Below are 27,200 nucleotides of genomic sequence, written 5' to 3' on the forward strand. Positions count from 1 at the left end.
TCGCCGCTCCCGGGCGAGGAGAATGCCAGTTAGGCAGGTTGGTTTTCACGAGGGAGGGGAAGGCCTCTTCCCTGGAGGGAGCAGGCGGGAGCAGAGCCTGACCATGGCACCTGCTTTTGTTGTGGGGAGGGAGGCTGAGAGGGGTGGGCACAGCCTTCACCCTCTCCCCTGGAGCTGCAGGGGCGGAGGTGTTCAGCACCACACTCCTGAAGGCACAGTGTGCGTAGGATCTGCTGTGGCGGAGATCTGGTGATTCAGCTCGAGGGGCCACGGTGCCCTTGCCTGAGCAGGAATTGCTGGGTGGGAGTGAGGAGGAGCGACTTTGAAACAGGTGACATGTGAGACTTTGGCGGGTGACAGCCTTGCAGAATCGACCCATCAGCAGAAAACCCACTCGGCCAGAAGCCCTTCCACCACAGCAGAAATTAAATTTCCTCTTTCGGCAGCGTCAAGGACGAGGAGGGGACCAGCCTGGGGCAGGCCTTTCCAAGTGGCCTGGGGGCTTCTGCCTGCCTAGGAGCCCTGGTCCCTTAAGCCGGCACCTCCACTGCAGTTCTGCCACAGGTCTTGTGGCAGCATTTGTGTGCATCCAGGAGAGAGCAAAGACCTTGCTTTGGAGTTGGCACCCGAAGGGGCCTGCTCCCTGGGCTTGCTTCCTGAGAAGGAGGCCAAGCAGCAGAGAGCCCAGCGGAGGGCAGCTTGCTCTTTTGTGCCTGGGCTCCCGCAAGGAGTGTGTGAAAGCCAGCCTGCCCCTGTTGGCTCCTGGTCGTCACCCCCCCTCCGAGGACCCCCCAGGCCCTCTGCCTTCTCTTTTGCTCTCTGACCCCCAGCCCATCCTCACTTGTTCCTCTCAGCCTGCTCTCGGGGTGAGGCAGGGGTCCTTGCTGCTCCTTGGCATCACAGAACTGCAGCGCTGGAAGGGGCCGGGGGGTCATCCAGCCCAGCCCCCTGCAATGCCTCTGCAGGGGTGTGGATGTGTGCCTGGCCCTTTCCCCCTTCCGGCTCTGGAGTTCTCTGAAGGATCTAATATTTTAAAAACCCCTTTCTCTCTCGGTTGCCTCTCTCCCCTTCGCCCCACTGTGCTGGTTTCTGGCTCTTATCTGAGATGTACGAGCCTGCGGCAGACCGCGTGTGTGTGTGTGTGTGTGTGTGTGTTTGTGTGTTCCCTTTGCATGGCCTCCGCGCTTGAAAAGGGATCTCTCTGCCTTGATGCCGCCGCCATGCTTTCTTGTTGCTAGGGAGAACTTGTTGACTGCAGCATGTTAGCCTTGATTGAATTACAATCCTCCCTTTCATGCTTTTTATGTATTCTCTCTCTCTTTCTCGCTGTCCTTGAACCAGGCAGCACTCACTGGGAGCAAGGCAGATTGTTCCTGGCCTCGCAACTCCTCTCGAGTTGCAGAGAACAGGCCCCCCAAGACCGTCTTGGCAGGCAGGCAGGCAAGGGGAACCAGAGCTCCAGTTTCAGCTCTGTTTCTCCCCCAGCAAATCTGTCTCCAGCTCCTGGTTCTGCCTCATGTGAGTGCTCCTGCAGGGAGGGTGGAAAGGCAGGAGAATCCACAGTTGCTTGGGGGGGTGAGAGAGAGGGCGAGGGGAAGGAAGGAGTCTGTCTCCCCCACCCAGGGTGAAACCTCACCTGCCGCTTGCAATGCAGGATTCAGGAGAGAGGCCCTTCAAGCTGGCAAGGGCTTACGCAGCATTTGGGGGTGGGTGCTGTCCTCTCAGCTCCTCTTCTGCATTTTGTGTGTTGGGTGGGGGATAGAGAGGCTTTTAAACAGAGGCTGGGTGGTTGTCTGTCAGGGATTCCTTAGCTGTGATCCCTGCGTTGCAGGGGGTTGGACTAGATGACCCTCAGAGGTCCTTTCCAACTCTGCAGTTCTGTCATTCTGTCCACCAGTGAGGCCACCATGTTAGAGAGGAGCGACAAGCCCCCCCCCCCGCCGCCTGAACTTCTGGAAGGCTCAACAGAGAAGTCTTGGGTTGGCTGCCAAAATCGGGAAGACATTTCAGCCCGTCTCTCTGTCCTCTCTCTCTCTCTCCTCCAGCGTCCCTGCAGTGTGCAGTTTGGCTGCATTGCTTCCTGAAATGCACACCTTGAGCTCCCCCCACCGCCAGCCCAACAGGTGCAAGCTGACCTGACATGGTGTCTAGGCACCCTGACAGTCAAGTCCTTCATGCAGTGCAGTGTTCAGCTGTGGAACTCACTCCCACAGCTTTCACTCCTTTATGGCTTGAAAAGGGAACCGGGCAAATTCGTGGAGAAAAGGGCTGTTTATTGATGGCTGTGAGCCATGCGTGAGGCTCTGCTCTGCTTCCACAGCTGTTTCTGAAAGCCAGTTGCTGGAAACCACAGGAGCAAAGTGATCTCTTGGGTTCGGATCCATCTGGTTGGCCCCTGTGAGCTCTAAGAAGGGGTTGGACTACTTGGGTCCCCTTTCCTCGTGGGGCTGGAGGAAGAGATCTGAGCAGCCGGCTCCTCTCCTCTCTCTCAGCCCTCCTCCTCTCCAGATGAAGTGGCCCCGCTCCTGCCTTCTCTCCAGGGTGGGGCTGCTCTCTTTGCTCAAGGCGGACCTGCCCCAACCTGCTCTTCCTCTCCCGGTGGCTCTGGTGGAATAAGCATTTTGCAAGCAGGCTGGCTGGCTGGGCTACAAGGGAGGGAGCCCAGACCCCTTCTCTTCACCCCCATCTTGGGGGGGGGGAGAGATTAAGAGAAGACTGCCCAGTGGATTCCTTTGCCATCCTAGTGCCTTTGATGGAAAGGCCTCGCCCAGACGAGAAGGAGAAAAAACCCAACCCAAAACACACACCAGTCCTAGTCCTAACCCCCCCCCCCCTTCTCAGAGGTGAAGAAAATGAGGTTGGGGGGGGGAGTCTTCCACATCACTGCAGAAAATGCTTATCCTGGAGATTCTTGCTGACTCGGTCTGTAGCTCCATTTTACATATTTACTTATTGCATTTATATTTTTCTCCAAGGAGAAATATGGTCCTCCCCTTCCTCATTTAATCCCCACAGCAGCCCTGTGAGGAAGGCTGGGCTAAGAGGAAGCAGTGGCTGGCCCAAACACTCACACCCGGTGGGCTTCATGGCTGAGTGGGGGGGGGCGCGATTTGAACCAGGCTGTTCTCTCCTAGGTTCTCTCCCGACACTCTAACCCAGACACCCCCAAACTCAGCCCTCTAGCTGTTTTGGGACTACAATTCCCATCATCCCTGACCGCTGGCCCTGTTAGCTAGGGAGGATGGGAGTTGTAGTCCCAAAACAGCTGGCGGGCCGAGTTTGGGGATGCCTGCTCTGACCTCTATGCCACGCTGGCTCTCATGATTTCTCCAACAGAGATGAGCAAGTAAATACTGCAGATATTTTAATCCCACCCACCCCTATCTCAGACAGACAAATTCAAGAGTGATAAGACATTGGGGCACTTGGCAGGACGCTGAACTGGGTTTATTTGAGGGTCTCTCCTCACAGCTGTCTTTGCTGAAAGGGTCTAGATGCCCCTTTGGGTCACTTCCAGCTCTGCAGTTCTTTGATTCTAAGAAAAGGGAAGCTCTTCCTGCTGCTGCTGCTGCTGCTGCTGTCTGCACCTTAGGGTTTCCTCCCCACCTGCCACTCTGCCTAGGAGGCGCCTTGACCAGGTCTGAAAAGTGGTGGTTCCTCCTCCTGGTGGCCCAGGCGCCCAGCCACGGTTGCCCCCCACGCTCTCCTGTCCTCCTCCTGAGTTTATCCGTGCACTGTCTGGTGAAACCTCGGAAGGCAAAGGGACTGTGCAGGAATTGGATGGCATTTGGCATTGTCCTCTGGCTGTGAATCGCAGACTGAACCACAGACCTGTGGGGTTGGAAGGGACCCTGAGTGTCATCTAGTCCAACCCTCTGAAATGCAGAAAGCTTTCACCAAAGAATCCTGGGCTGCGGCTGCAGCGCCCAGGCCGCAGTGGGCCCAATCTCAGCACCTGGCACCTTAGGTCAGGCACCTCCAAACTCGGCCCACCAGATGTTTTCGGGCTACAGTTCCCATCATCCCCGACCACTAGTCCTGTTAGCTAGGGATGATGGGAGTTGTAGTCCCAAAACACCTGGAGGGCCGGGTTTGGGGGTGCCTGCCTTAGGGGTTGCTGTGCGCATGGACAGACACTCAGAGGTGTCCCTGCCAGCCTCTCTTGGAGGCAAGGACAAGCTGGGTTCAGCAAATCCTCAAAGGAATCATCTCCCTCTCTGTGCTTGGTGGGTGTTTTCTTTTTAGACCAGTGGCTGTGCTTTTTTCTGTGTCCTGGAAGCTGAGTTGGTGCGTCCTGTGGCTTGATCTCCAGTGGGGGAATTGGCGGCGGCGGTGTAACTATCCAGCCCCCTCTTCCCTCCAGGGTCACGAGCTCTGCCACTGCGGTTCGCCTTCAAGCGTCCCCCTGGGGACGTCTGTGCAGTGAATTAATAGGGAGTCCAAGTGCCTGTCTGGGGAAGGGCCTGGCGCCTGGCTACCTCCTGCCGCGGAGACCGCTGTGGAAATGTCACGCCCTGGCTTGGTGGTGGCGAGGGAAGAGAGTGCTGCTGCAGCAGCAGCAACAGAGGAGGAGAAGCTCGCTTCCTTCAAGGGCTTTCTCTTTGCAGAGGGGATGCCCAGGAAGGCCGGAAGGGGCGTCCACCATGCTGAGCATGAGGCAGAGTCCTTCCTAGAGGCCCACAGCGGAGGAGGAGGGGAGGGCAAAGTCTGTGACTCGGGCGCTGTGCCAAGAGCCCTGCAGGGAGGCCTCCCGCTGTGTGTTCCTCTGGACCACATGAAACTGGGAACAAGTTGCCTTTTGCCTGCATCCGGCCAACAGCTATGCTTTAGAAAAGAATACTAGAATCCTAGGGTCACCCAGTCCAACCCCCTGCAATTTCAGGAACCTCAACTAAAGCATCCCTGACAGGTGGCCTTCGTTTTCTGTACTGTCTGAAGCTAAGGGAGTTTCCGGCTAACGGGCTGCAGAATCCACTGGTGGGAGTGTCGTGCGAAGTGGCCTGTGGACTGCAGGGGTTGTGTCCTCCCAAGTTCCTGGTCCAGAGAGGAACACAGGAAGCTGCCTTTAAACCGAGTCAGACCCTTTCTCCACCCAGCTCAGCATTGCTTACACTGACTGGCAGCAGCGGCTGGCCAGGGTTTCAGGCATGCCTCTGAGGATTGATCCTGGGACATCCTGCGCACAAAGCAGATGTTTAGAAAGCTCCTACAGGTTTTAATCTGTTTTTAGAATCATAAGAGTTGGAAGGGGCCCTGCGGGTCATCTAGTCCAACCCTCTGCAATGCAGGAATCTTTTGCCCATTGTGGGGCTCGAACTCGCGGCCCAGAGATTCAGAGTCTCATGCTGTATCACTGAGCTGTGGCTCTTCCCACAAATGCCTTTTCTCCTCCCCCACCCAAGCCCAATGTCAGGGTTAGATTTTCGGTTGCCAGTCCAGCCGAAATACTCAACACTTGAACTCATGGACTTCCTATGAAGCTGAGTGCTGGGGGATTCAGGATAGATGAAAGGAAGTCCTTCTCCACACAGCGCAGGGTTAAGCTGTGGAACTCACTGCCACAAGAGGTAATGATGACTGCCATCTTGGATGGCTTCGAAAGAGGAATACAGTGGTACCTCAGGTTAAGAACTTAACTCGTTCTGGAGGTCCGTTCTTAACCTGAAATTGTTCTTAACCTGAAGCACCACTTTAGCTAATGGGGCCTCCTGCTGCCGCCACGCCGCCACCGTGCGATTTCTGTTCTCATCCTGAAGCAAAGTTCTTAACCCAAGGTAATGTTTCTGGGTTAGTGGAGTCTGTAACCTAAAGCGTCTGTAACCTGAAGTGTATGTAACCCGAGGTACCACTGTAGACAAATTCATGCAGGAGGCTGTTGGTGGCTACTAGCCAGGATGGCTCTGTGCCACATTATTATTATTATTATTGTTGTTGTTGTTGTTGTTGTTGTTGTTGTTGTTATTAATTATACCCCACCCATCTGGCTGAGCCTCCCAGCCACTCTGGGCGGCTCCCAATTGAGTGTTAAAAACAATGCAGCATTAAATATTAAAAACTCCCCTAAACAGGGCTGCCTTCAGATGGTTGGAGACAGCAGCATTTCTGAATGCCAGTTGCTGGAAGCCACACGAGGGGAGCGTGTTCTTGTGTTCATGTCCCGTTTGTGGGTTCTCCACAGGCGCCTCTGTGGCACGATGGGTCAGTGTCTCTGGCTGTTAACCAGAAGGCTGGTGGATTGAGCCCACCCAAGGCAGGATTGCAGGGGGTTGGGCTAGATGACCCTGGGGGATCTCTTCCCTCTCTACATAATTCTATGATCCTGTGTTTGGCCACTGCGAGACCAGGATGCTGGACTGGACGGGCCCCTTTGGGCCTGCAGGCTCTCTCCTTACGTTCCTATAGTCAAATGTCTGTTAGGTGCCAGAGAACCTGGGACTTTCCTTTTCTGCTGGCAGGAAGTGGGGCGGAGGGCTGGGGAATTGCAGAGGCTTCTGGGGAGGAAACCCCCCCCCCCATGTGGAGCTGGATCGGATGTGGCGCAGGAGAGGGAGGGCGTCTTGTTGGCAAAGCTGTTGATCGTAGGCCTGGCTGCTCCAATTTCTCCCCTGCATGTGCTTCTGCCCCCCCTCCACCCCCTGCCTTCTTATTCCTCTTCTCCCCACCCACCCTTTTCTCGTCGCCTAGTCTCGGGGGGACGGACCCACACTGGTGCCTGCAAGAACCCAGAAGGTGACACTCCCTGCGAAATAAGGGAGCCCGTGGGAAGCGTGCCGTTTGTCCAAAGTGCAGTGTGGGGCTCGCGATGCGACCTAGATGCCCTCCTTGCGCCTAGAGTCTGGCACTGAAGGCCAGGGGCCATACCTGCCAGGGCTTCTGTCGGGGTGGGCATGAGCTTGTGTCCTGGCAGAATAGGAGGGGCTATAGCTCAGTGGCCCAGCACGTGCTTTGAATGCAGAAGGTCGCAGGTTCAATCCCTGAGGGCATCTGAGAGACCCAGGACAGCCGCTGTTGCCCGTCAGTGTAGGCAGCACTGACCTAGATGGACCAAGGCTCTGTCTGGTGGCGGTGGCAGGTCCAAGAGGGGCTTTGTGGCAGAGCTGCCTGGGGGCCACTCCTCCTCCCCCCTGCGATCCATCAGAACAAGCTGAGCTGGAGGCAGGCAGGGAAGCAGCCAAAGCTGCATCTAATTCAGGAAGGCTGCCATGGAGACTGAGGAGGCAGCTGGGTGGGAGCCGCCTCTCTGCCTCTTCGGCGGAGTGGGGGGGGGGACGACGACTCTTGGCGCAGTCTCTTGCTCAGCCTGTAGCTTCCCTCCAATGTGGCTGAGCCCGGGCAACAGGCCCCGTCGCTTAGTGTGGATGTTAAAGAGGATGCTGGCCAGGCCTGAGGCTGGGTGTGAAGCTGTGGCTCCCTTGGGGGTGGGCTCTCCTTCCTTGGAGGTTTTTGGTCAGAGGTCAGGTGGCCACCTGCCAGGTATTCTTCATTTCTGCGTTGCAGAGGGTCAGCCTAGACAACCCCGGGGGTCCCTTCCAGCTCTGTGATTCTCTCACTCTGGAGCTGCCAGCGGTGGACAGCTTATCTTAAAGCAGCCTTTGCCAGCCTTCGTCCCTGGCTGATCCCGTGTGGCCCCGCTGGGTGGTGGCTGGTGGGACATGTGGTGCAGAGCTCCTGGACGGTGCCAGGCTGGCCATCAGTGAGCTGCCTGCCTGTCCAGTTCTGAGAGGAGGCTTCCCACGAGCCTCTCGGAGGTGGGTGCAGAACACAGGCAGCGCCGGTGGCGTAGGAAAAGGAGCGCCTCTTCATGTAGCTCAACTGTGGAACTTGCTGCTGCAGGAGGCGGCGATGGCTGCCAGCATTCATGGCTTTAAAAGAGAACAAAATCACGGAGGAGCAGAGGGCGTTCGATGGCCCCTCGCCCTGATGAAGGCTGTGCAGTTGCTGGAAACCGCGAGAAGGAGGGAGAGTTGCTCTTGTGCTGCAATCCTCCTTGTGGGATTCCCAGTCGAGGCCTCTGTCGGCCGCTGTAAGATGTTGCATACTGGCCAAGATGAGCCTTTGGGACGCAGGCTGAGACCCTCCCTGCCCGCGGACTGTCTGGCCAGAGTGGTGCATGCTCTGGTTATCTCCCGCTTGGACTACTGCCATGCGCTCTACGTGGGGCTACCTTTGAAGGTGACCCGGAAACTACAACTAATCCAGAACGCGGCAGCTAGACTGGGGACTGGGGGCGGCCACCAAGACCACATAACACCGGTCCTGAGAGACCTACATTTGGCTCCCAGTATGTTTCCGAGCACAATTCAAAGTGTTGGTGCTGACCTTGAAAGCCCTAAACAGCCTCGGTCCAGTAAACCTGAAGGAGCATTTCCACCCCCTTTATTCAGCCTGGACACTGAGGTCCAGCGCTGAGGGCCTTCTGGCGGTTCCCTCCCATCAAGAAGTGAGGTTACAGGGAACCAGGCAGAGGGCCTTCTCGGTGGTGGCGCCCTCCCACCAGATGTCAAGGAAATAAACAACTATCTGACTTTTAGAAGACATCTGAAGGCAGCCCTGTTCAGGGAAGCTTTTAATGTCTTATCATGTTTTTAATATTCTGGTGGGAGCCGCCCAGAGTGGCTGGGGAAACCCGGCCAGATGGGTGGGGTATAAATAATGAATTATTATTGTTGTTGTTGTTATTTGGCCAGATCCAGTCGGCTTGCCGTTCATTCTCAGTGCTAGGTGGGCTTCTGGGACTCTTTACACATGGAGATGAGAGACCAGAAATGCCACCCTCCCCCCCTCCAGCCTCCCTGCTGCTTTGCAGCCTCTGACAGTTGCTGCTTGTCTTGCGCTGTGGGGCGGCACCCCTTCTCCCCACCAGAGCCAACTTCGCCCAGCACCTCTGGGAGGGAATTGTGTGTGCGTGCGCCTTGCCCCTCCAAGAGCAGAGAGAAGCCACCACCCCCTGGCTCAGACCTGCGGCTTGTCAGCAGGAGCTGGCTCCTTCGCCATCCCCACAAATCGGCTTAGGGGTCTTTGCCTAACCTGATTACAAGCCGGCAACCAGCAGGTGATTTGTAATTAAAAGGCAGACGGGAAGCCTCTGAGCAGAGCACTAGGGCAGTGATTCTCCCGCCCCGCCCCCACTTGCCCCCCTGCATTTAACACCAGGCAGCAGGGCGAGGGAGACCCTGGCAGTGTGCAATGGGGGGAGAGCAGAAGAGAGAGAGGAGCTGGGCATTGGAAGGGGGGCAGGAGACCCTGAGCTGACGCAGAAGAAGGCCGCCCCGAAATGTGCCCCTTGGCCAAATCTGGAGGGAACAACGGCAGGGTTCAAATCCCCACTCGGCTGCCATGGCGCGCACTGGGTGTAACCTTGTGAGCCAGTCTCTGTCCACCTCACAGGGTTGTTGCAGGGATTACTTGAGGAGGGTGGAGAACCGTGTAAGCTGTCTTGAGCTCCATGGAGAGCAAAGCGGCATATAAATGCAACAAGTCAGCAGTAAATAAATAGGAGGAGTTGAGACCAAAGTGTGTGTGGGAGGGTCCACTCAGTCCAGTATCCTGTTCCTTGCAGATGCCCCCAGGGGAAGCCCATTGGTGGGTGTCCTGGGCGCAACTGCCGTGGTCTCCACACACCACCCCCCATGCCCCACTCTTGCTCTGGGGCTCAGAGGTGCTGCCTGACCCTCACCCTGGAGGTTGTGCACTGCTGGAGATCTGCTGGGGGGGGGGTGTGCCCATTTCGCAGGAGCTGCCACTGTGCAGCGCAAAGGGCTGCAGCAGTGGGAGAGGGTTAGTTTGTCACCACCAGGTTCAGCCAGCCCCTCCCTTGGGTCACTGTTTTTTGGGGTGCGCTGCTCTTTGTGAGCAGTTGCTGTGCCACCTGCACGCTGGGGCTTTTTCGCTTCATTTCCCTCTGTGTCACAAGCAGGCTCCGTTCTGGTTTCCAGGTGAGGGCGGCTGCTGCTGCCACAGGGAGCCCTTCTCCTCCTCCTCCTCCTGCCGCATGGCGTGGGCAGGGCCTGTGGAGAGAGCTGTGCCAGTGGGCGGCTGTTTCTGCTCGTCCATTTTCTCCCTTTCTTCCCCTTCCTGCCTCTCCCCGCCGCCTGACTCACAGCCGCCCCCCCAAAACTCCCTCCCAAGCGCCAAGGAGCATTGTGCAGCCTCCCCCCTCCCATTGTCTCGCCTCCCACGCCCCCCCTCCTGTGACCCCAAAGGGAGCAAGCGCCTTGTCCCGCCTCTGCTCCCCCCACACTTCCAACAGGTGTGCCCCACACAAACCACTCACTCGCCTTTTCCTATGCAGATTGTGCCACCCCTGATCGGGTGGCACCTCCCCTCCCCCCCCCTACAACCAAGAGACCCCGGAGTCCTGAGTTCCTGGGGAGAAGTTGGCGGTGGTGATGGCAGGTGGCCGGAGAGATTTGCGGCTTCTGGCTTCCTTCCCAAGTCAAGCCTTGTGACGGACTTTGCTGGGAGGCCTGGAATCCGAGGGAGGCTGAGAGCCGGCTCAGAAAAGGGTCTCTTTGTCCTGCGGGGGGTGGGGGGCCACGGCCAGGAGCCACGCGCTGGATTTGGCAGGCTGGGGAAGGAGGGAGGTGGGGGTTAGAGGCCCACCACCACCAAGAGAACCGGAAGGCGACTGGCTCCTTCCGCAGTGCGAGAGGGAGGAGAGGGAGTCCTGTGTGCCACGTTGGAGCAAAGAATGCTGGCAAGGGGGTGTGGGCAGAAAGCCAGGACCCACATAGAACCTCTGTGAAGAAAGGGGAGCCATGCCTAGCCTGGGGGGGGGGGAATACTTGGGCTTCACACAGTGCCCGGTTAACTTGCGGAACTCGTTGCTCCTTCCTTTTTCCGGAAAGCGATTTGTTTCTTGAAAAGGGGCTGCCTTCTGCGCCTTCCAGCAACCCAGATTCCTGGTCCTCCTTGTCGGAAACTGGGGCAGGGTAGAGGTAGACTTGCAGATTTGTAGCCTCATGCACCGCGAGAACTCTTGGCAAGCAGTGAAACAAAAGCAGCGCCTTTAACTGGGGCACCTCTTCCCTCAGTTGGCAACTCGGTCAGGCAAGCCTCCAGGAGGGATTTGCCCTTGCCTTGGCAACCCACACACCCCGGCGCACGGGGATGTTTGTACCTTGGACTGGGCGTGCGCCGTGGGCGTGGGTGTCGGGTGGGGAAGTAGCACGGATTGGTTCGTGAGCTGGTGGATTCCTAAGACTCAAGCACCGCGGTGACCCCTCTAGTCCAGCTTGCAGGATGGGAAACCCTCAAGCAGCTGCTGAGCGCAAGAGCAGCTCTCCCCTCCTGCAATTTCCTGCAGATGGAATTCAGAAGCACCCGTGGAAGCAGAGCAGAGCCATGTTGGCTGGCAGCTATCAATCACCCTCTCCCCCTCCATGGATTTGTCCCATCCTCTTTTAGAGCCATCCAGGTGGCTGGCCATCCCTGCCTCCAGTGGCAGGCAGTTCCATAGCCTAACTTTGTGCTGCGCGAAGAAGGAGTTTCTTCTGTCTGTCTGAACTATTCCAGCACTCAGCAGCCTTGACTGAAGAGAGGAGAGGGCCATGGAAAGCTCCCAGCCACGATGGCTCTGCTCAGCCTCTGCGGTCTGAGACATCCAGGCTTCTGAAGACCAGTCACCTGAAACCACAGGAGGGGAGAGTTGCTCTTGTGCCCGAATCCTGCTTGTGGACTTCCCATAATGTGAGAACAGGGCAGGGCCATGGGCCTGATCCATATGTTCATATGGCCTTTGGCTTGGAATCAATTTGATTCTCTCCCCCTCTTTCTTTTTTCCTTTTTCCTTCTGTGTTGGAACTCCTATTTGGGGACTTCCCTGGCTTTTTTCTGGCCCATGTAGGACCAGTCTGGATTGTTAGCCTTGGTGAAGACTTGACATTTTTATCCCCCCAAAAGTTTTTGATTGAGTTTCCGCTGAAATGAGGTTGCGTTTTAATGTTTTAATGTTGAATTTTAATCTTGTTTTCAATCAGTTGTTTTTATATTTGGTGTTAGCCGCCCTGAGCCCGGTCTTAGCTGGGGAGGGTGGGGTATAAATAAAATTTATTATTATTGGCAGTCCCTGAGTTGTAGTGTTAGATAAGATGCTACAATGGCAGCTGTATTCAGGAGGGGCGTTAAGCCCTCACAGAGGTGCAGGGAGGTGTGTGCTAAACCCTCAGAGGGATCTGCGCATGCCTTTCACCCACACCTGCCTGTGGGACGTCCGTCTGGTCGTCTCCTCCCCTTGCAGGGTTCTGCAGCTGCTATTTTGGGCTTCTTAGTTCCAATTCCCCTGTGGGTGGAAGGAGAGGGGTTTTTCTACCTGGCCCAGATGCAGCAGGCACAGAACATTTCGCAACAGCCCGGTTCACCTTGCCGAAGACTTTGCGCTGGCAGCGGCACTCCCCTTCTCAAACCCTGCAGTTCTTACAGTGCAGCACAGGACTGGGTTTATCTTTTCAACCAGGAACCGGGGACCCTGTTTAACTCCTGCTGTTGTTGCCCTCTCACTTGCCCCAGCCAAGAAGGCCAACGGCCAAACAGCCTTCCACAAGCTGCTCACGAGGCAGGAAACGCTAGCCAGCTTTAAACACCCCCTGAAGACCCAGCTGTCTCAGCAAGCGTGTTCTGTTCTGTTATTTATCGATACTGTATCAATACTTGGCTGAAGGTTTTGTTAATGGCTTCTGTTTTCAACCGATGTCTGTCTTTGCAATTTTTGGTTTAAAATGCTGCGTAAAACCCTTTTGCAAGAGACAGCAGCAATGGCCACCAACTTAAAGGACCCCTGACCATTAGGTCTGGTTGTGGCCGACTCTGGGGTTGCAGCGCTCATCTCGCTTTACTGGCCGAGGGAGCCGGCGTACAGCTTCCGGGTCATGTGGCCAGCATGGCTAAACCGCTTCTGGAGAACCAGAGCAGCACACAGAAATGCCGTTTACCTTCCCGCCGGAATGGTACCTATTTATCTACTTGCACTTTGACGTGCAGGAGCAGGTACCGAGCATCGGGAGTTCACCCCGTTGCGGACTTCTGATCAGCAAGCCCAGGAGGCTCAGTGGTTTAACCCACAGCACTTTAAAAGAGGATTAGGCAAATTCATGGAGGAGGAGGAGGAGGAGGGAGCTATGGAGGTCTGCTAGCCACAATGGCTCTGCTCTGCATCCACAGCTGGAGGCAGAAATACTCCTGAACACCAGTTCGTTGGAACCACAGGATGGGCGAGAGTTGCTCTTGCGGGCGAATCCTGCTTGCAGGTTTCCTGCAGGCAACTGCTCCGCCCCATGAGGACAGGAAGCTGCACCCGGTCTTCTCACATTCCTTTTTTCTTTAAAAAAAAAACACAAAACCACCTTAACACATTTCATGCAAACCACTTAGGGATTTTGCCTATTAGGCGGTACATAAATATTGGCAGCGGTGGCGGGGATTGTCTTCACCTTTGCAATAATAAGCTTATGAGGCAGGTCTCTCCACAATGAGGAAACCGAGGCACCCTCTCCCTGGTGCCTGCTGCACACAGAGCCTCAGCCTGTTGTAATCCTACCCCGTCCTCCCGGCATCGGAAGCAGCCCCCCCCCTCCATCTGCTTTCCAAGGAGGCGGCTGGCGCTGGGCCACAGGTGCTGCGGGGCTGCTGCACTCCTGAAACCAGAGGAGGAGGAGGAGGAAGAGGAGGAGAGCTGCAGTCAAGGTATCCCATTGCACCCAGCAGCTGCTGTCTGGCCTGGCCCCTGTCCCACTCTGGGATCTCCTCTCCAGGCTGGCTTTCGCTCAAGAAGCTCACAGATCTCTCTCTCTCCTCGGCGGGTGTTCACTTGGGGTCTCCTGGCCAAGGGCTGCCTGGCCACCGTGAGCTAGCAAGGCCCTTGAGCTCCCGCCAAGCCTCACCTCAAAAAGGGCATTTGCAGAGTTGGAAAAGGCTCTGAAAAGAGCCACCAGAACGAAAGGGGTGCAGCGTTCAGGGCCCTTGAGCTCCGAGCGAAGGCAAGTAAGGGGCAGCAAGATGTATGGAATTGTGCGTGGCGTTTTTGTTTTTATTTTGAATTAGATTCCTACACCATCAAAAGATGTTAGGGCGATTCACAAGATAAAAGCATGAATACTTAATTAAAGCAGAAATAGCAAGACAATACCTCCCTTATCTCATAGCAGGGAGAAAGCGGTTAGAGAAAGGTTTTTCTAGGGCAGACGGGCAGGGTACAAATAACAAAATTGTTATTAAATTTATTTAAAACTATTCTCCTCCCTCTCTCATAATGCCAGAATTTGTGGGCACCCAAATGAAGCTGAATAGTGGAAGTTTCGGGGCAGATAAAAGGAAGTCCTCCTTCACGCAGCGCAGAGTTAAACTGGGGAACTCACTTCCACTGGAAGAGGCCTCTGAATCCCAGTTTCTGGGAATGGCAGGCAGGGAGGGGAGTGGCTCTTGTTCTTCGCCTTAAGGGCATCTGCCTGGCCCCCCCCCCCCGTGAGAGCAGGGGGCTGCCTGCACCAGGCGGGCCATGGCCCCGATACGGCAGGCTCTTCTCGAGTTCCTAAGCTCCTCCGGGGGGAGGGGGTCCTCCTTCCCCGCCCCTCACTGCAGTGAAGGTGCTGCTGTCTTCAGTTGAGAAGGAGGAATGGCGCACCTTCCTCAAGGCGTCTCGGCCGAAGGTCTTTCTCAGATCTGGATCTGGCCCTCAGAGACAGAAGCGGCTCTTCCTTACAGACCCCCCCCCCCACACACACCCTAATGAGAAGCTATTAATACTGGCCTCCAGGGATGTGTCCCACTGTCGGAGCGTAGCCCAGATAGGGGAGGGCGGTGCCGCAAGGGTCCCAGAGGTGTGGCGCTGGGCCCAGGGCAGCTGCCTTCTTGGGGGCGGGGGAGCTGTGGCAGGGCTGGATGTGCCCTCTGGAGGGGGGCAGCGGCCTCTGAACCATTTCCTCAGGGGGGCTTGCCTCCTTGTGCCGAGGTCAGGCACGAGTATCATAAGAACATCACCATCACCATCTATTTATCTATTTAAATTCGTATACCTATACAGCCTAGGACCCTCGTACCTACGGGACCGCCTCTCCTGGTATGCCCCACGGAGGACCTTACGGTCTTCAGACAAAAACATATTGGAGATCCCGGGCCACAGGGAGGTTTGGCAGCCCCGATCTGGTGGAACGCTCTGTCCCAAGAGACCAGGGCCCTGCGGGACTTGACGTCTTTCCACAGTGCCTGCAAGACAGAGCTGTTCCACCAGGCCTTTGGCCAAGGCACAGCCTGACCCCCTCTCTCCTTCTGTAATCTTCATAGAACTCTAGCCCAATGGTTGTCATTAATATGATTTGAACTGGAATGAATTGATTTTAGAATGCTGTGTTACTTTTATTGTTAGCCGCTCTGAGCCTGGCTTTGGCTGGGGAGGGCAGGATATAAAATTATTATTATTATTATTATTATTATTATTATTATTATTATTATTATTATTTTATTTTATTATACTTCCCTATAGCCACAGGTCTCGGGGCGTTTCACAGGATAAAATCACAATATAAAAATCACAAAGTACATAATCAAAACAAAAGCAACCCAATTAACAACACCCCCCAACACATTTTAAATGGGCATTGGGTGTCAGTCAACCAAAGGTTTGGTTGAACAGGAAAGTTTTTGCCTGGCATCTGAATATATGCAATGAATCTTAACACCCCCACCCCTCTCCCTCCACAGGATCCTGCTGGAATATTTGAACTGGTGGAGGTGGTCGGCAATGGGACGTATGGACAGGTGTACAAGGTAAGCAGGGAGGGACCCTCCAACATCTGCTTTTAAACCTCCAAGGAAAGAGAGTCGACAACCTTTCGTGGGAGTCTGTTCCACTGGTCCTCACTGTCAGAAAGTTCTTCTTGATGGCTTAGTCGGAATCTCCTTTCTTGTACATTGAAGCCTCTGGTTCGAGTCCTACCCTCCGGAGCAGGAGAAAAACAAGCTTCCTCCCTCTTCCATGGGGCAGCCCTTGAGATATTTGAAGATCGCTATCCTGTCTCCTCTCAGTCTCCTCTTTTCTAGGCTGAGCATACCCTACTCCCTCGACCGTTCCTCATAAGGCTTGGTTCCCAGAGCCTTCATCACCTTGGCTGCCCTCCTCTGCACGCCTTCCAGCTTGTCAACATCCTTCTGAAATTGTGGTGCCCAGAACTGGACACAGGACTCCAGGTGTGGTTCTGATCAAGGCAGAACGGAGCGGCGCTATTCCTTCCCTTGATCTGAGCACCAGACTTCTGGGGACGCAGCCGAGAACAGCATTTGCCTTTTTTGCTGCTGCGTCACACCTTTGGCTCTTTTAAGCATCCCTACCTGCTCCAGGGGTCCTTAGGACTTGGCACCTTCAAATCGTCCCGTAGCCCAAGTGGGCAGGACTCCCAGGGGCCCTTTGGTTGACACCCACCCCTGTGGGGCAGGACCCTTTCTCCCCCCCCCCCGTTCCCTATATTAGCCCTGCAGTCAAGTTCCCAAGAGGGCAGGTGCAAAGAGGGAGCTTTGGGGACCCGTTTCCTGCATTCGGGCTTACTGAGCGTGCTTTTGAGCGTGTGCAGAGGGCTTTCCCCTCATGGCTGAGCTGCCCCCAGGGTGGGGCTGGGAGGCTGTGTGCGCAGAGCTCCGTTTTCCAGGCTTGCAGAGCTTCTCCCCCGATCAGTGCAGCCTTGCTGTCCCTGCAGTCTCTGCATCCTTGTTCCTATGGGAACCAGCAGTCTGCACGTTTTCCCTCTGCAAGCTCCCCACCCCAATTTCTCGAATTCAGTCCATGTGTGTGTACACACACACAAATGAACACCTCGAGGGACAAGAGCAGGAGAGCGAACTGCTTGTTTCCCTGGGCCCCCTCCCCTCCATCAGGGCAGGAAGGCCTTGTCAAAAGCGGAGACAAGGAAGGGGGGGGAGTCGGAGGCTGCCCCTCCCCTCCGCCCCCCCACCTTGCCATGCCTTTCCCTTTGAACACACCGCCTGACAGGTTGGGGAAGGGAGTCTGGCTGTGATCTTGGCAACGCTGATCCCTCCCTTTGGCTGCTCTTTCCCTTTGACGGCAAACCTGTTTTCTAGGGTGGGTGGGTGTGTCTGTGCGAGGGGTGGGTGGGCTTCAGACAGGCTGTCTGGAAGCAAAGAGGACAGGCGGTGCTTCCAGCAGACATAGCCCACCTTCGAAGAGGTTTTGCACAGACACTCCCCCCACCTGCCCCAAGATCCTCCACCTGGAGAACCCTGCCATTTGCTGGGCCAAAAGTTCTCCCTTCTCTCTCTTCCCACCCAGAGTTTTGAAACAGGGAAAGCCAGGCACTCCTGTGCAAACTAAGCCAGGACGCAGTTCTTCTTCCCCACTTCTCTTGCAAAAACCTAAGCCAAGGCTGGCTGCCGTCCTCCTCTGGGTCACCCGGCCCTTGGGTAGCAGCAGGTGAGGCATTGCCAACTGACCTCCTTCTCTCCCGTCTCTCCACGCCCAGGAGAGGCTCAGAGGGTGTACCAGATCATTCTGTTCGCACAGCAGCGATTTTTATTTTATTTGGGGAGGGATGGGGGAAAGAGAAGAGAGGCTTTTCAGTGCCTCTCTGAAAGGAAGAGGGAGGCGGTTGCCAGGCAACGGCTGCCCACGCGTGAGGCTGCATGGCATCACAGACAATGCCAGCACATGGCTGAGGGCAAGCGGGGAAGTGGCGGTGGGGGGGGGGTGGAGAGGGAGAGGCTTTGCAGAAACGCTTCGCAGCTCTCCCTGTCCTTCTCCCCAGCCCCCAATAGCGCTCAAATAGCCCCCACGTGGCGATGGAGGAGACGACAGGGGGACTGGATAGGGCCATGGAGGATGCCAACACGTGTGGGTTGTGGAGGAGGCCTGTGGGGTGTGCTTGTGGATGTGGTGAAAGGTCCTAGCAGGGCAGTAAGCCACAAAAACTGGTGGAGTGGGGGGGGGAGGCTGTATTTCTGCATTGCAGGGGGTTGGACTGGATGACCCTTGGCATCCCTTCCAATTCTACAATTATATGATTCTTCCCCTGCAAAGGGGCCAGCCCCTAGTGCCTGAGATCCCTTTGCCCCCCCCAGTAAAGTATTAGCCCCCCAAGGTTTGTCCTTCAAATAGCGTGTGTGCACCATATCTCATGTGGGGTGTGGCTTACCTCCCCCCCCATATTTGATTCAGCCTGGCACCCCTGTTTCCCCCACCCCACTCTCCTTTCCGCTACTGTTGAAGATCTGGGTGCTTTGACGGGCCCTTCTGCTCTGTGGGTCTCTGACCTGCCCTCAAAGTTGTCCATTGGTGCTTGGGATCACAGGGGTCATTGCAGGCCCCTGCCCCATGACCTGCACCCCCTCCCTCCCTCTAGCTTGCTGCCTGTTGTCTTCAAGCTCGGTCTCTTTCCCTGCCCCCTCCTCTTATGCAACTTGGGGCAGTACCGCTCAGTTGGCAGAGCGTGAGGCTATAAGAGGAATTTGCTGGCTGGGGAACCTTGCATGCGGGACCCAGGCATAAGACAACCTGACGAGGCAGCAATAAAATGGCTGGCGCATTTGCAAAGCTAAGCAGGGTCTGGTGTGGTTTCAGATTGAATGGGAGACCATGCGTCGAGACTCCTGCATTGCAGGGGGCTGGACTAGATGACCGCAGGAGGTCCCTTTCAACTCTTACGATTCTCTGGACGCCCAGAAACTGGTACTCGGAAGCACTGCTGCCCCTGACTGCTTTGCATGCAGAAGAAGGTCCCAGGTTCACTCCCCAATGGTGGTATCTCCTGGCAGGGCTGGGAGAGACCCCCTGTTTGAAGCCCCACGGCGTAGCTGCTGCCAGCCTGTGTAGACAGCGCAGAGCAAGGAGCCTCCCAGGGTCTGACTCCACACAAGGCTGCTTTTTAGGTTCATTATGTGCAATCCCACCCCCTCCACTTTATCTTCTCAACAACCAGCAGAGATACTTAAGTACATCAGATTCACCCTGCAAGCTTTGTGACTGAGGGGGATTTGGAGCCAGAGACCTCCAGGCCTGATGAGTTCGAGCTCATCTAGCCTCATCCTCCTGCAATCCGCGGTCATGTCTTGCCCTCTGACCGACAATTTGTGTCTCCCCCTGACCCACAACGGCTGAGCTTGCGGGGCGAGGCGTACAGTTCGAGACTCCCAGAGGACCCCCAGAGGCCATCTAGTCCAACCCCCTGCCATGCAGGCATCAAGGCTAAGGCATCCTTGACAGATGGCCCCCCCTACCCTTGCTTAAAAGCCTCCACTGAAGCAGAGTCTGCCCCTTCGTGAGGGAGTCCGTTGCGCAGCTCTTGCCTTCAGAAAGTTCCTCCTGATGTTCAGTCAGAATCGCCTTGCTTGCCATTTGAATCCGTTGGTTCGGTTCCTCCCCTCCAGGGCAGCAGGAAACAAGCTTGCTCCCTCTTCCATGGGGCAGCCCTTGAGATATCTGAAGATGGCCATCATGTCTTCTCTCCGCCTCCTCTTTCCTGGGCGAAGCACCCCCAACTCCCTCAACTGTTCCTCTTAAGGCTTGCTTTCCAGACCATCTCCTCCTCTTTGTGGAAGGACCTCTCTGCGTTGGGGCTGTTGAGGGGGTCTGTCGTGTGTGTGTGTGTGTGTGTGTGTGTGTGTACGCACCTTGGGGCTTGGTTTTGGCTCCTTTTCCTGTCCTTGGATAATTTGCTACTTTTTTTCATTACAAACCATTTGTTGTGATATCTCTTCCTTTTTCCTCTCTCTTGTTCCTTTTTGAATTGAATTCTGCGGTATCCAAAATCCACAGAAATTGCAAATTGGCTTGGTGTGATGCTCCCTTTCCTGTCCTGATGAGTCCCAGCCATCCTTTTAAGCCCCTCCATTTTTTGGGGTGGGGGGTTTCGTCTGATCAGGCAGAGGGACTTCGCTTGGCCAGGCCTCTGGCTCCCTCTGCTGGGCCTGCGCTGCAAGAATCTGGGGAGTGAAGCCCTTCACAAACACACCCCACCACCCCAAGTACATAGGGCTATCCACGCTTCCCAGCCAAAACCAATCAGGTCTCTGCCCCCCAGGCACTTGCAGTCTAAAAGCCAGAACAACCCAGAGAGGTCCGTGTTGACATTGCCTCCTTCTCTTCTCTCTCCTTCTCAGGGTCGCCATGTCAAGACAGGTCAGCTGGCCGCTATCAAAGTCATGGACGTCACGGAGGTAAAGTACAGCAGGAGGGGGCTTGGGGGGGCTTGGTTGGCCTCCCCCCGCCCCATTTCTCGGCCGGGCTGCCAGCTGGGGGGAAGGTGCAGGGCAGGAGATGACCACGCCTGCTCTGGCAGCAGCCCTAGCAAAGGGTGGCTGTTCTCAAGATGATTCTGAGTGGGGAGGGGGGTGGCTCTGGCCTCCTCTTGACACCACCTCTCCCTCCCCCCCCAAAAAAATAAAGGACGAAGAGGAAGAGATCAAGCAAGAGATCAACATGCTGAAGAAGTACTCTCACCACCGCAACATCGCCACTTACTACGGGGCCTTCATTAAGAAGAGTCCCCCCGGGAATGACGACCAGCTCTGGGTAAGGAGGAGGGGGAAGTGGGGCTCAGGGGGTGGAGTTGGGAGGGGTCTGCTGGGGCCCACGACCCCCTTCGGAAACCCTTGCATCTGCAGGGCTGTGACTGGCCCCTGGGGGAGTCCCGGGGGACACCTTTTGGGGTCTGTGTATAGGTCTCTTGATTTATTTGTTTCATGTGCTGTTTGGTTCTGTTCTGCCCTGAGTGACTGGGGCAAGCCAGTCTGATGAGCGGCATATAGATGATAAATTATTATTATTTAAACCCAAAAAGGCAATTTACAAAAAACAACAACAATAAAATTTTCGATGTGTGTTTGGGTATCTATTTATTTCATATGTTTTCACCGCTCGATTGCAACCCCCCCCCCCAAAAAAAAAACCCACCTCAAGGCAGTTTACAAAAACAGATGAAACGGTGAAATTTTCACTAAACAATTAATAGCAATAATTTAAGGCTTTCAAAAAGTTAAAATAGCAATACAGTGGATGCTTGGGTTGCGAACATGATCCATGCAGGAGACACGTTCGCAACCCGCAGCATTTGCAACCTGCACCCATGCATCTGCACATGCACAGGTCGCGATTCGGTGCTTCTGTGCATGCACAAGCACCAGAACCCAGAAGAAACCTGTTCCGGCACTTCTGGGTTCTGCGCGATGCTCAACCCAAAATCGCGCAACCCGAAGTGTCTGTAACCTGAGGTATGACTGTAGGCCAAAAACAGACTGAAGCCCATGCCGGCTTTCTGAACATTTGGGCAGGCTTGTCTAAACCAGGATGTTTTGGGTACAGCGAAGGTGCCTGCCTGTTATCAAGAGGCAAAGTCTGTGCATGCTGCCACACTAAAATATCAAGTTCCTGCAAAAGCGGAGCAGGGATTGTGTCACACCCTGCGACCGGGCCGGTTCTGCAGACCAAAGAGCTCAAGTGGGGTCTTTGTGATGTTGGTCAATAATAATAATAATAACAATAATAATAATTTATTATTTATACTCCGCCCATCTGGCTGGGCTTCCCCAGCCACTCTGGGCGGCTTCCAAAAAAATATTAAAATACTATAATACATCAAACATTAAAAGCTTCCCTAAACAGGGCTGGATCTCAGTGTCCGGGCTGAACGATGGGGGTGGAGACTCTCCTTCAGATATACTGGACCGAGGCCGTTTAGGGCTTTCAAGGTCAGCACCAACGCTTTGAATTGTGCTCAGAAACGTACTGGGAGCCAGTGCAGGTCTTTCAGGACCGGTGTTATGTGGTCTCCCAGTCCCCAGTCTAGCTCCCGCATTCTGGATTAGTTGTAGTTTCCGGGTCACCTTCAAAGGTAGCCCCACGTAGAGCACATTGCAGTAGTCCAAGCGGGAGATAACCAGAGCATGCACCACTCTGGTGAGGCAGTCCGCAGGCAGATGGGGGGGAGAGGGGGGTATGGCAGAGGGTGCTCCCCCTTTGTCCTCCCCTGCCTGGAGGGCTTCAGAGCTTCTCCCCCCCCCCTGCCAACTGCTCTGGTCTTTTGTCTCCCTGCAGCTGGTGATGGAGTTTTGTGGCGCAGGCTCCGTGACAGACCTGGTGAAGAACACCAAAGGCAACGCCCTGAAGGAGGACTGCATCGCCTACATCTGCCGGGAGATCCTCAGGGTAGGTGGGCAGGACAGAGGTTTCGCTGGAGGGGGGGCAGCCTCTGGGCAGCCCAGTGTGTGTGTGTGCTGCGGAAACTGTGTCCTGGCTGGGGCACCTCCTCACGCCTGTCTTCTCTCTCCTTGCAGGGACTGGCCCACCTCCATGCACACAAGGTGATCCACCGAGACATCAAGGGCCAGAACGTCCTCCTCACCGAGAACGCGGAGGTGAAGTTAGGTAGGTGAAGGGAAGATACACCACCCACATTCATTCCTTAAGTCCCTGTCCTCATTTATTTGTTTCCCTGTCTTCATTGTTCTGCCCGGACACAGAGGTCCAGCGCTAAGGGCCTTCTGGCAGTTCCCTCACTGCGAGAAGCCAAGTTACAGGGAACCAGGCGGAGGGCCTTCTCAGTGGTGGCTCCCGCCCTGTGGAATGCCCTCCCACCAGATGTCAAAGAGAAAAACAACTACCAGACTTTTAGAAGACATCTGAAGGCAGCCCTGTTCAGGGAAGCTTTTAATGTTTAATAGGTTATTGTATTTTAGTGTTCTGCTGGAAGCCGCCAGAGTGGCTGCGGAAACCCAGCCAGATGGGCGGGGTATAAATAGTAAAATATTATTATTATTATTATTATTATTATTATTATTATTATTATTTATATCCCACCTTTTTCTGCAAGCAGCTCAAGGCAGCCTGAGCTGTGCCTCAGAGCAGTGCCAGCTGTCACTCGCCCAGAGCAGCTGTAGCAAAGGGGCTCTTTGTTCTAATGGCTAGAGTGTGTTGGACTACGTGCCAGGAGACCGGGTTTGGATCCGCACTCAGCCATGAAGCTCGCTGGGTGACCTTGGAGTCAGTCGCTGCCTCTCAGCCTCGCCTACCTCACAGGGTTGTTGAGAGGACGAAAAGCGGAGAAGGAAAACCACTTATACCACCTTCAGCTCCTTGAAAAATAAAGGTGGCATTAAAATGTACAAATAAATAAATCTGTATCTGGTTCGAGGGCCTTTCATGCCTCTGTGGGAATAATAATAATAATAATAATAATAATAATAATAATAATAATATATTTATACCCCGCCCATCTGGCTGGGCTTCCCCAGCCACTCTGGGCGGCTTCCAACAAAATATTAAAACACGGTAATGCATCAAAGATTAAAACTTCCCGAAACAGGGCTGCCTTCAGATGTCTTCTAAAAGTCTGGTAGTGGTTATTCTCTTTGACATCTGGTCAGAGGGTGTTCCACAGGGCAGGCGCCACCACCGAGAAGGCCCTCTGCCTGGTTCCCTGTAACTTCTTGCAGTGAGGGAACCGCCAGAAGGCCCTTGGAGCTGGACCTCAGTGTCTGGGCTGAAGGATGGGGTTGGAGACGCTCCTTCAGGTCTACTGGGCCTTTGAGGCTGTTTAGGGCTTTCAAGGTCAGCACCAGCACTTTGAATTGTGCTGAGAAATGAACAGCTTTTCCATGCCCTCCCCCCTGTGGATCCACCCTGGCCTGTGTCTGTGACGTGCCCCCTCCCTGGGAGCCTGGCAGCCTTTGCAACCAGCCGACTCTCCTGCTCTCTTCCCCCTCCTGCAGTTGACTTTGGGGTCAGCGCCCAGCTGGACCGCACGGTGGGGCGTCGGAACACGTTCATCGGCACCCCTTACTGGATGGCGCCGGAGGTGATTGCCTGCGACGAGAACCCGGACGCCACATATGACTACAGGGTAGGTGCCGCCTCCCCAAAGCTCAGAGTGCCTCCCCCCCCCCGGCAGGAGCAGGGAAGATGTTCAGATGTTCAAAGGACGCAGTCGGGTACAAGAGGATAAGCAGAGCCCTGTCTCTGGCTCCAGGCAGTCCACCCAGCCTAGCCCAGTCTGTCCTCACTGTGGCACCCCAGGGACAGAGGCTGCTGCCCTGTGAGGAAAGACAGCAACATTTGGGACTTTTCAGGGGGAAGCGGGCGAGAGGCCACATGGCAGAAGTTTGCAAAATGATACACAGGACAGAGAAAGTGGATAGGGGGGAGTTTTCCTCCCTCTCGCATACCACCGGAACTTGTGGGCCTCCAATGATGCTGAAGGTTGGAAGATTCAGAATAGATAAAAGAAGTGACTTTTCCCTGCAGGGCGTCTTTAAACTATGGGACTCCCTCCCACAAGAAACCATGACACCTGCCATCCCGGATGGCTTTGAAAGAAGCTTAGACAAATGCATGGAGGAGGAGAGGCCTGTCAGTGACTCCGTTCTGCCTCCAGAGTCAGAGGCAGCCATGCTACTGAATCCCAGTGGCCAGAAACCCCAGGAGGGGAGAGCGCTGCTCCTCTGCTTGCATCCTGCTTGCGTTTAAAATTATTTGTTTATTGAATTTTTCAAAAAAATAGAAATTAAACAAAGAAAAACAAAGACCAATACATAACACTGTAAACACACTTACATACGTATTTTCCAAAATGGAAACTAATAAAAATAAAAAGAAAGAAAAGGAAAAAATAATTGTGGTCTCTTCCAACTCTATGATTCTATGAAAGAAAAAATACTTTTCATAACCTGGAATATTACCAAATTCTTGCTTCAAATACTGCAATGTATAAATCTTAGTTAAAATATTATAAAAGACTTCCACCGCACGTCTCTTAGTTGTCTTGCTCGCATTTACGCCTGTGCTTCAATCATTTCCCTGCTTCCGCGTTTCCCATTGAGGCATCCGGTCAACCCCTGTGAGAACAGGAGGCTGGACTAGACGTGATGCTGGCCTGATTCAGCACAAGCAGAATCCTGCAGCAGCTGGACCAGGGCTGCCCCGGGGTTCCCATCCAGTCCAGCACAGCCCACCCTCCTAGTGGCCCATCAGATGCCCCCCCCCCCGGGGAAAACTCCGCAGGCAGCACCCCAAACGCAGGAGCAGCCTCTCTCCCCTCCTGCAGTTCTTGGAGACTGCCGTATGGCGAGGCAGGAGGAGGAGGAGCCAAGGAGCAGAGGAAAGGCTTGCTGCTGCTCCCCCTCCCCCCCCCAGGCGAGGAAGGGGCGAGAAGGAGCAAGGAAGAGGACCAGGGCAGAACGACAGGCTTCTACCTTTGCGACAACCTTTCTCTGCTTACTCCCCGCAGAGCGACATCTGGTCCCTGGGGATCACCGCCATCGAGATGGCCGAGGGAGCGCCACGTGAGTGTCTTGAATTTATTATTTCGGTCACAGACCAGTTCCAGCCCACGTACAATATCAAGGAATTCATAAAACACAATAGGGGTACATTTGAATTTGCAATTAGGTGTAACAGGGACAATACAGATGTAGCAACAGTTTAAAAATATATAAATTAAAACTTAGTCACTAACGTATAACCTAAAATTACCATTTAAAACCTTAATCCTTACGATAGCGCAGCTTGTTCCCTAAGTTTTATGGCCATCGCACAGAATTTGGCTACCCTTAACGTGATCTCAGGATCCTTGTCCTCTACCAGGGATTTTAGACACTGAAGTTTGGATTCATTTGGAGATTTCTGCATAGCAGGGGTAATAAATACCGAGCGTATATCCCCGTAGGACTCGTGAGTGTCTGTGTGGCAAAGCGGGGTGGAGAGAGGGAGAGGCATGGTTGTGGCTTGAGTCAGGGATTGTCTGGTCTTGAACCCGGGGCTGGGGCAGGGCAGCAAGTAGCATCCTGTGGCTCCCTCAGGCCCAGGGATCCTGGCTCCTTGAGGAAGGCTGGCGTGTGGGGCTGGGCATCCAACTCCCTGAGCTTCTCCAGAAAATGAAGGCCTAGATTCCGTGGGGTCTTTGGGGACTGAGGGGTCCTCCTTTGCCTTAACAGGCTCTAATCCACATCCATGCCAGAGGTGTGGGAAAGTTCTGTGAGGGTGAAACATCTCCAAATGGGAGGTGATGCTAACTTGCAGCTTCATCCTCCAGTTAACAGTCTCTCTTGCTGGCAGGCAGGTTCACAGCAAGGAGACCCTGGAAGAACCTGGAGGGGCTTATCTCACGAATTGGTACAACACAGTATGGCAAACGGCACTTGTGGAAAAGTCGGCTGACAAATTAATAGTACAGTGGTACCTTGGATTACACACGCTTCAGGTTACAGACTCCACTAACCCAGAAATAGTGAAAGTAAAAAAATTCCTTCTAGTAGCACCTTAAAGACCAACTAAGTTAGTTCTTGGTATGAGCTTTCGTGTGCATGCACACTTCTTCAGATACACACGAAAGCACACGAAAGCTCATACCAAGAACTAACTTAGTTGGTCTTTAAGGTGCTACTAGAAGGAATTTTTTTATTTTGACTATGGCAGACTAACACGGCTACCTATCTGTAACCAGAAATAGTGCTTCAGGTTAAGAACTTTGCTTCAGGATGAGAACAGAAATCGGGCTCCGGCGGCACGGCAGCAGCAGGAGGCCCCATTAGCTAAAGTGGTGCTTCAGGTTAAGAACAGTTTCAGGTTAAGTATGGACCTCCGGAACGAATAAAGTACTTAACCCAAGGTACCACTGTATTATTATTACTGTTATTTTATGTATTGAATTTGTGTACCGCCCTTGATCCGCAGATCCCAGGGCATAAAAATACAAGATAAAAACACAAAATACGTAATAAGAACAAAACAAAAAACCCTCATGCAAAAACAATTAGAAGGACATAGGATGTTAGTCAGCCAAAAGCGCAAAGACTTCTATGTAATCGAATGGCCCGGCTTTATTATGAACCTGGCTGAAAAAAAATGAAAAGAGAGGACTCAGCTCACGCTAGAAAACATTCCGGTTAAAATAAACTGTTTTGTTGTCTCTTTTACAAATAGTAGCCTGGGATAAAAAGTTACTTGGTTGTTATATTTCATGCCTTGCCCTAAACACCAGCTTTTTGGTTAGGGTGGGACTCTTCGTTGCTCACCTCTGAGATGTGGTTATATGTTGAAAGAACGTAATAAGAATTAGGAAAGAAATACAGTCATACCCCATGTTACGTTTCCTTCAGGTTGCGCATTTTCAGGTTGCATCCTGCACCGACCCGGAAGTACCGGAAAGGGTTACTTCCGGGTTTCGCTGCACGTGCAGACGCGCAAAATGATGTAAAGCGCATGCACAGAAGCG

The 27,200-nt window shown here is 54.3% G+C and overlaps 1 protein-coding gene and 1 long non-coding RNA gene across 9 annotated transcripts in view; one reads left to right on the top strand and one right to left on the bottom strand.

Annotated features, from left to right (window-relative positions):
* LOC309518140 overlaps nt 1-27,200 on the bottom strand; it is a 178,407-nt gene that overhangs the window by 69,767 nt on the left and 81,440 nt on the right. The window lies entirely within an intron of this gene.
* The window catches only part of MINK1 (misshapen like kinase 1), a 60,615-nt gene that overhangs the window by 2,402 nt on the left and 31,013 nt on the right, over nt 1-27,200 (top strand). For all 8 annotated transcript variants that reach the window (XM_082197488.1, XM_082197489.1, XM_082197491.1 and 5 more), the window contains exons 2-8: nt 15,694-15,759; nt 20,095-20,151; nt 20,381-20,506; nt 22,028-22,138; nt 22,267-22,357; nt 23,701-23,831; nt 25,215-25,269. In XM_082197488.1, coding sequence (XP_082053614.1) covers nt 15,694-15,759; nt 20,095-20,151; nt 20,381-20,506; nt 22,028-22,138; nt 22,267-22,357; nt 23,701-23,831; nt 25,215-25,269 — 637 coding nt within the window. The remainder of the gene's footprint in view (nt 1-15,693; nt 15,760-20,094; nt 20,152-20,380; nt 20,507-22,027; nt 22,139-22,266; nt 22,358-23,700; nt 23,832-25,214; nt 25,270-27,200) is intronic.

Source organism: Podarcis vaucheri (assembly GCF_965113315.1).
Source record: "Podarcis vaucheri genome assembly, chromosome: 13".
NCBI lineage: Eukaryota > Metazoa > Chordata > Lepidosauria > Squamata > Lacertidae > Podarcis > Podarcis vaucheri.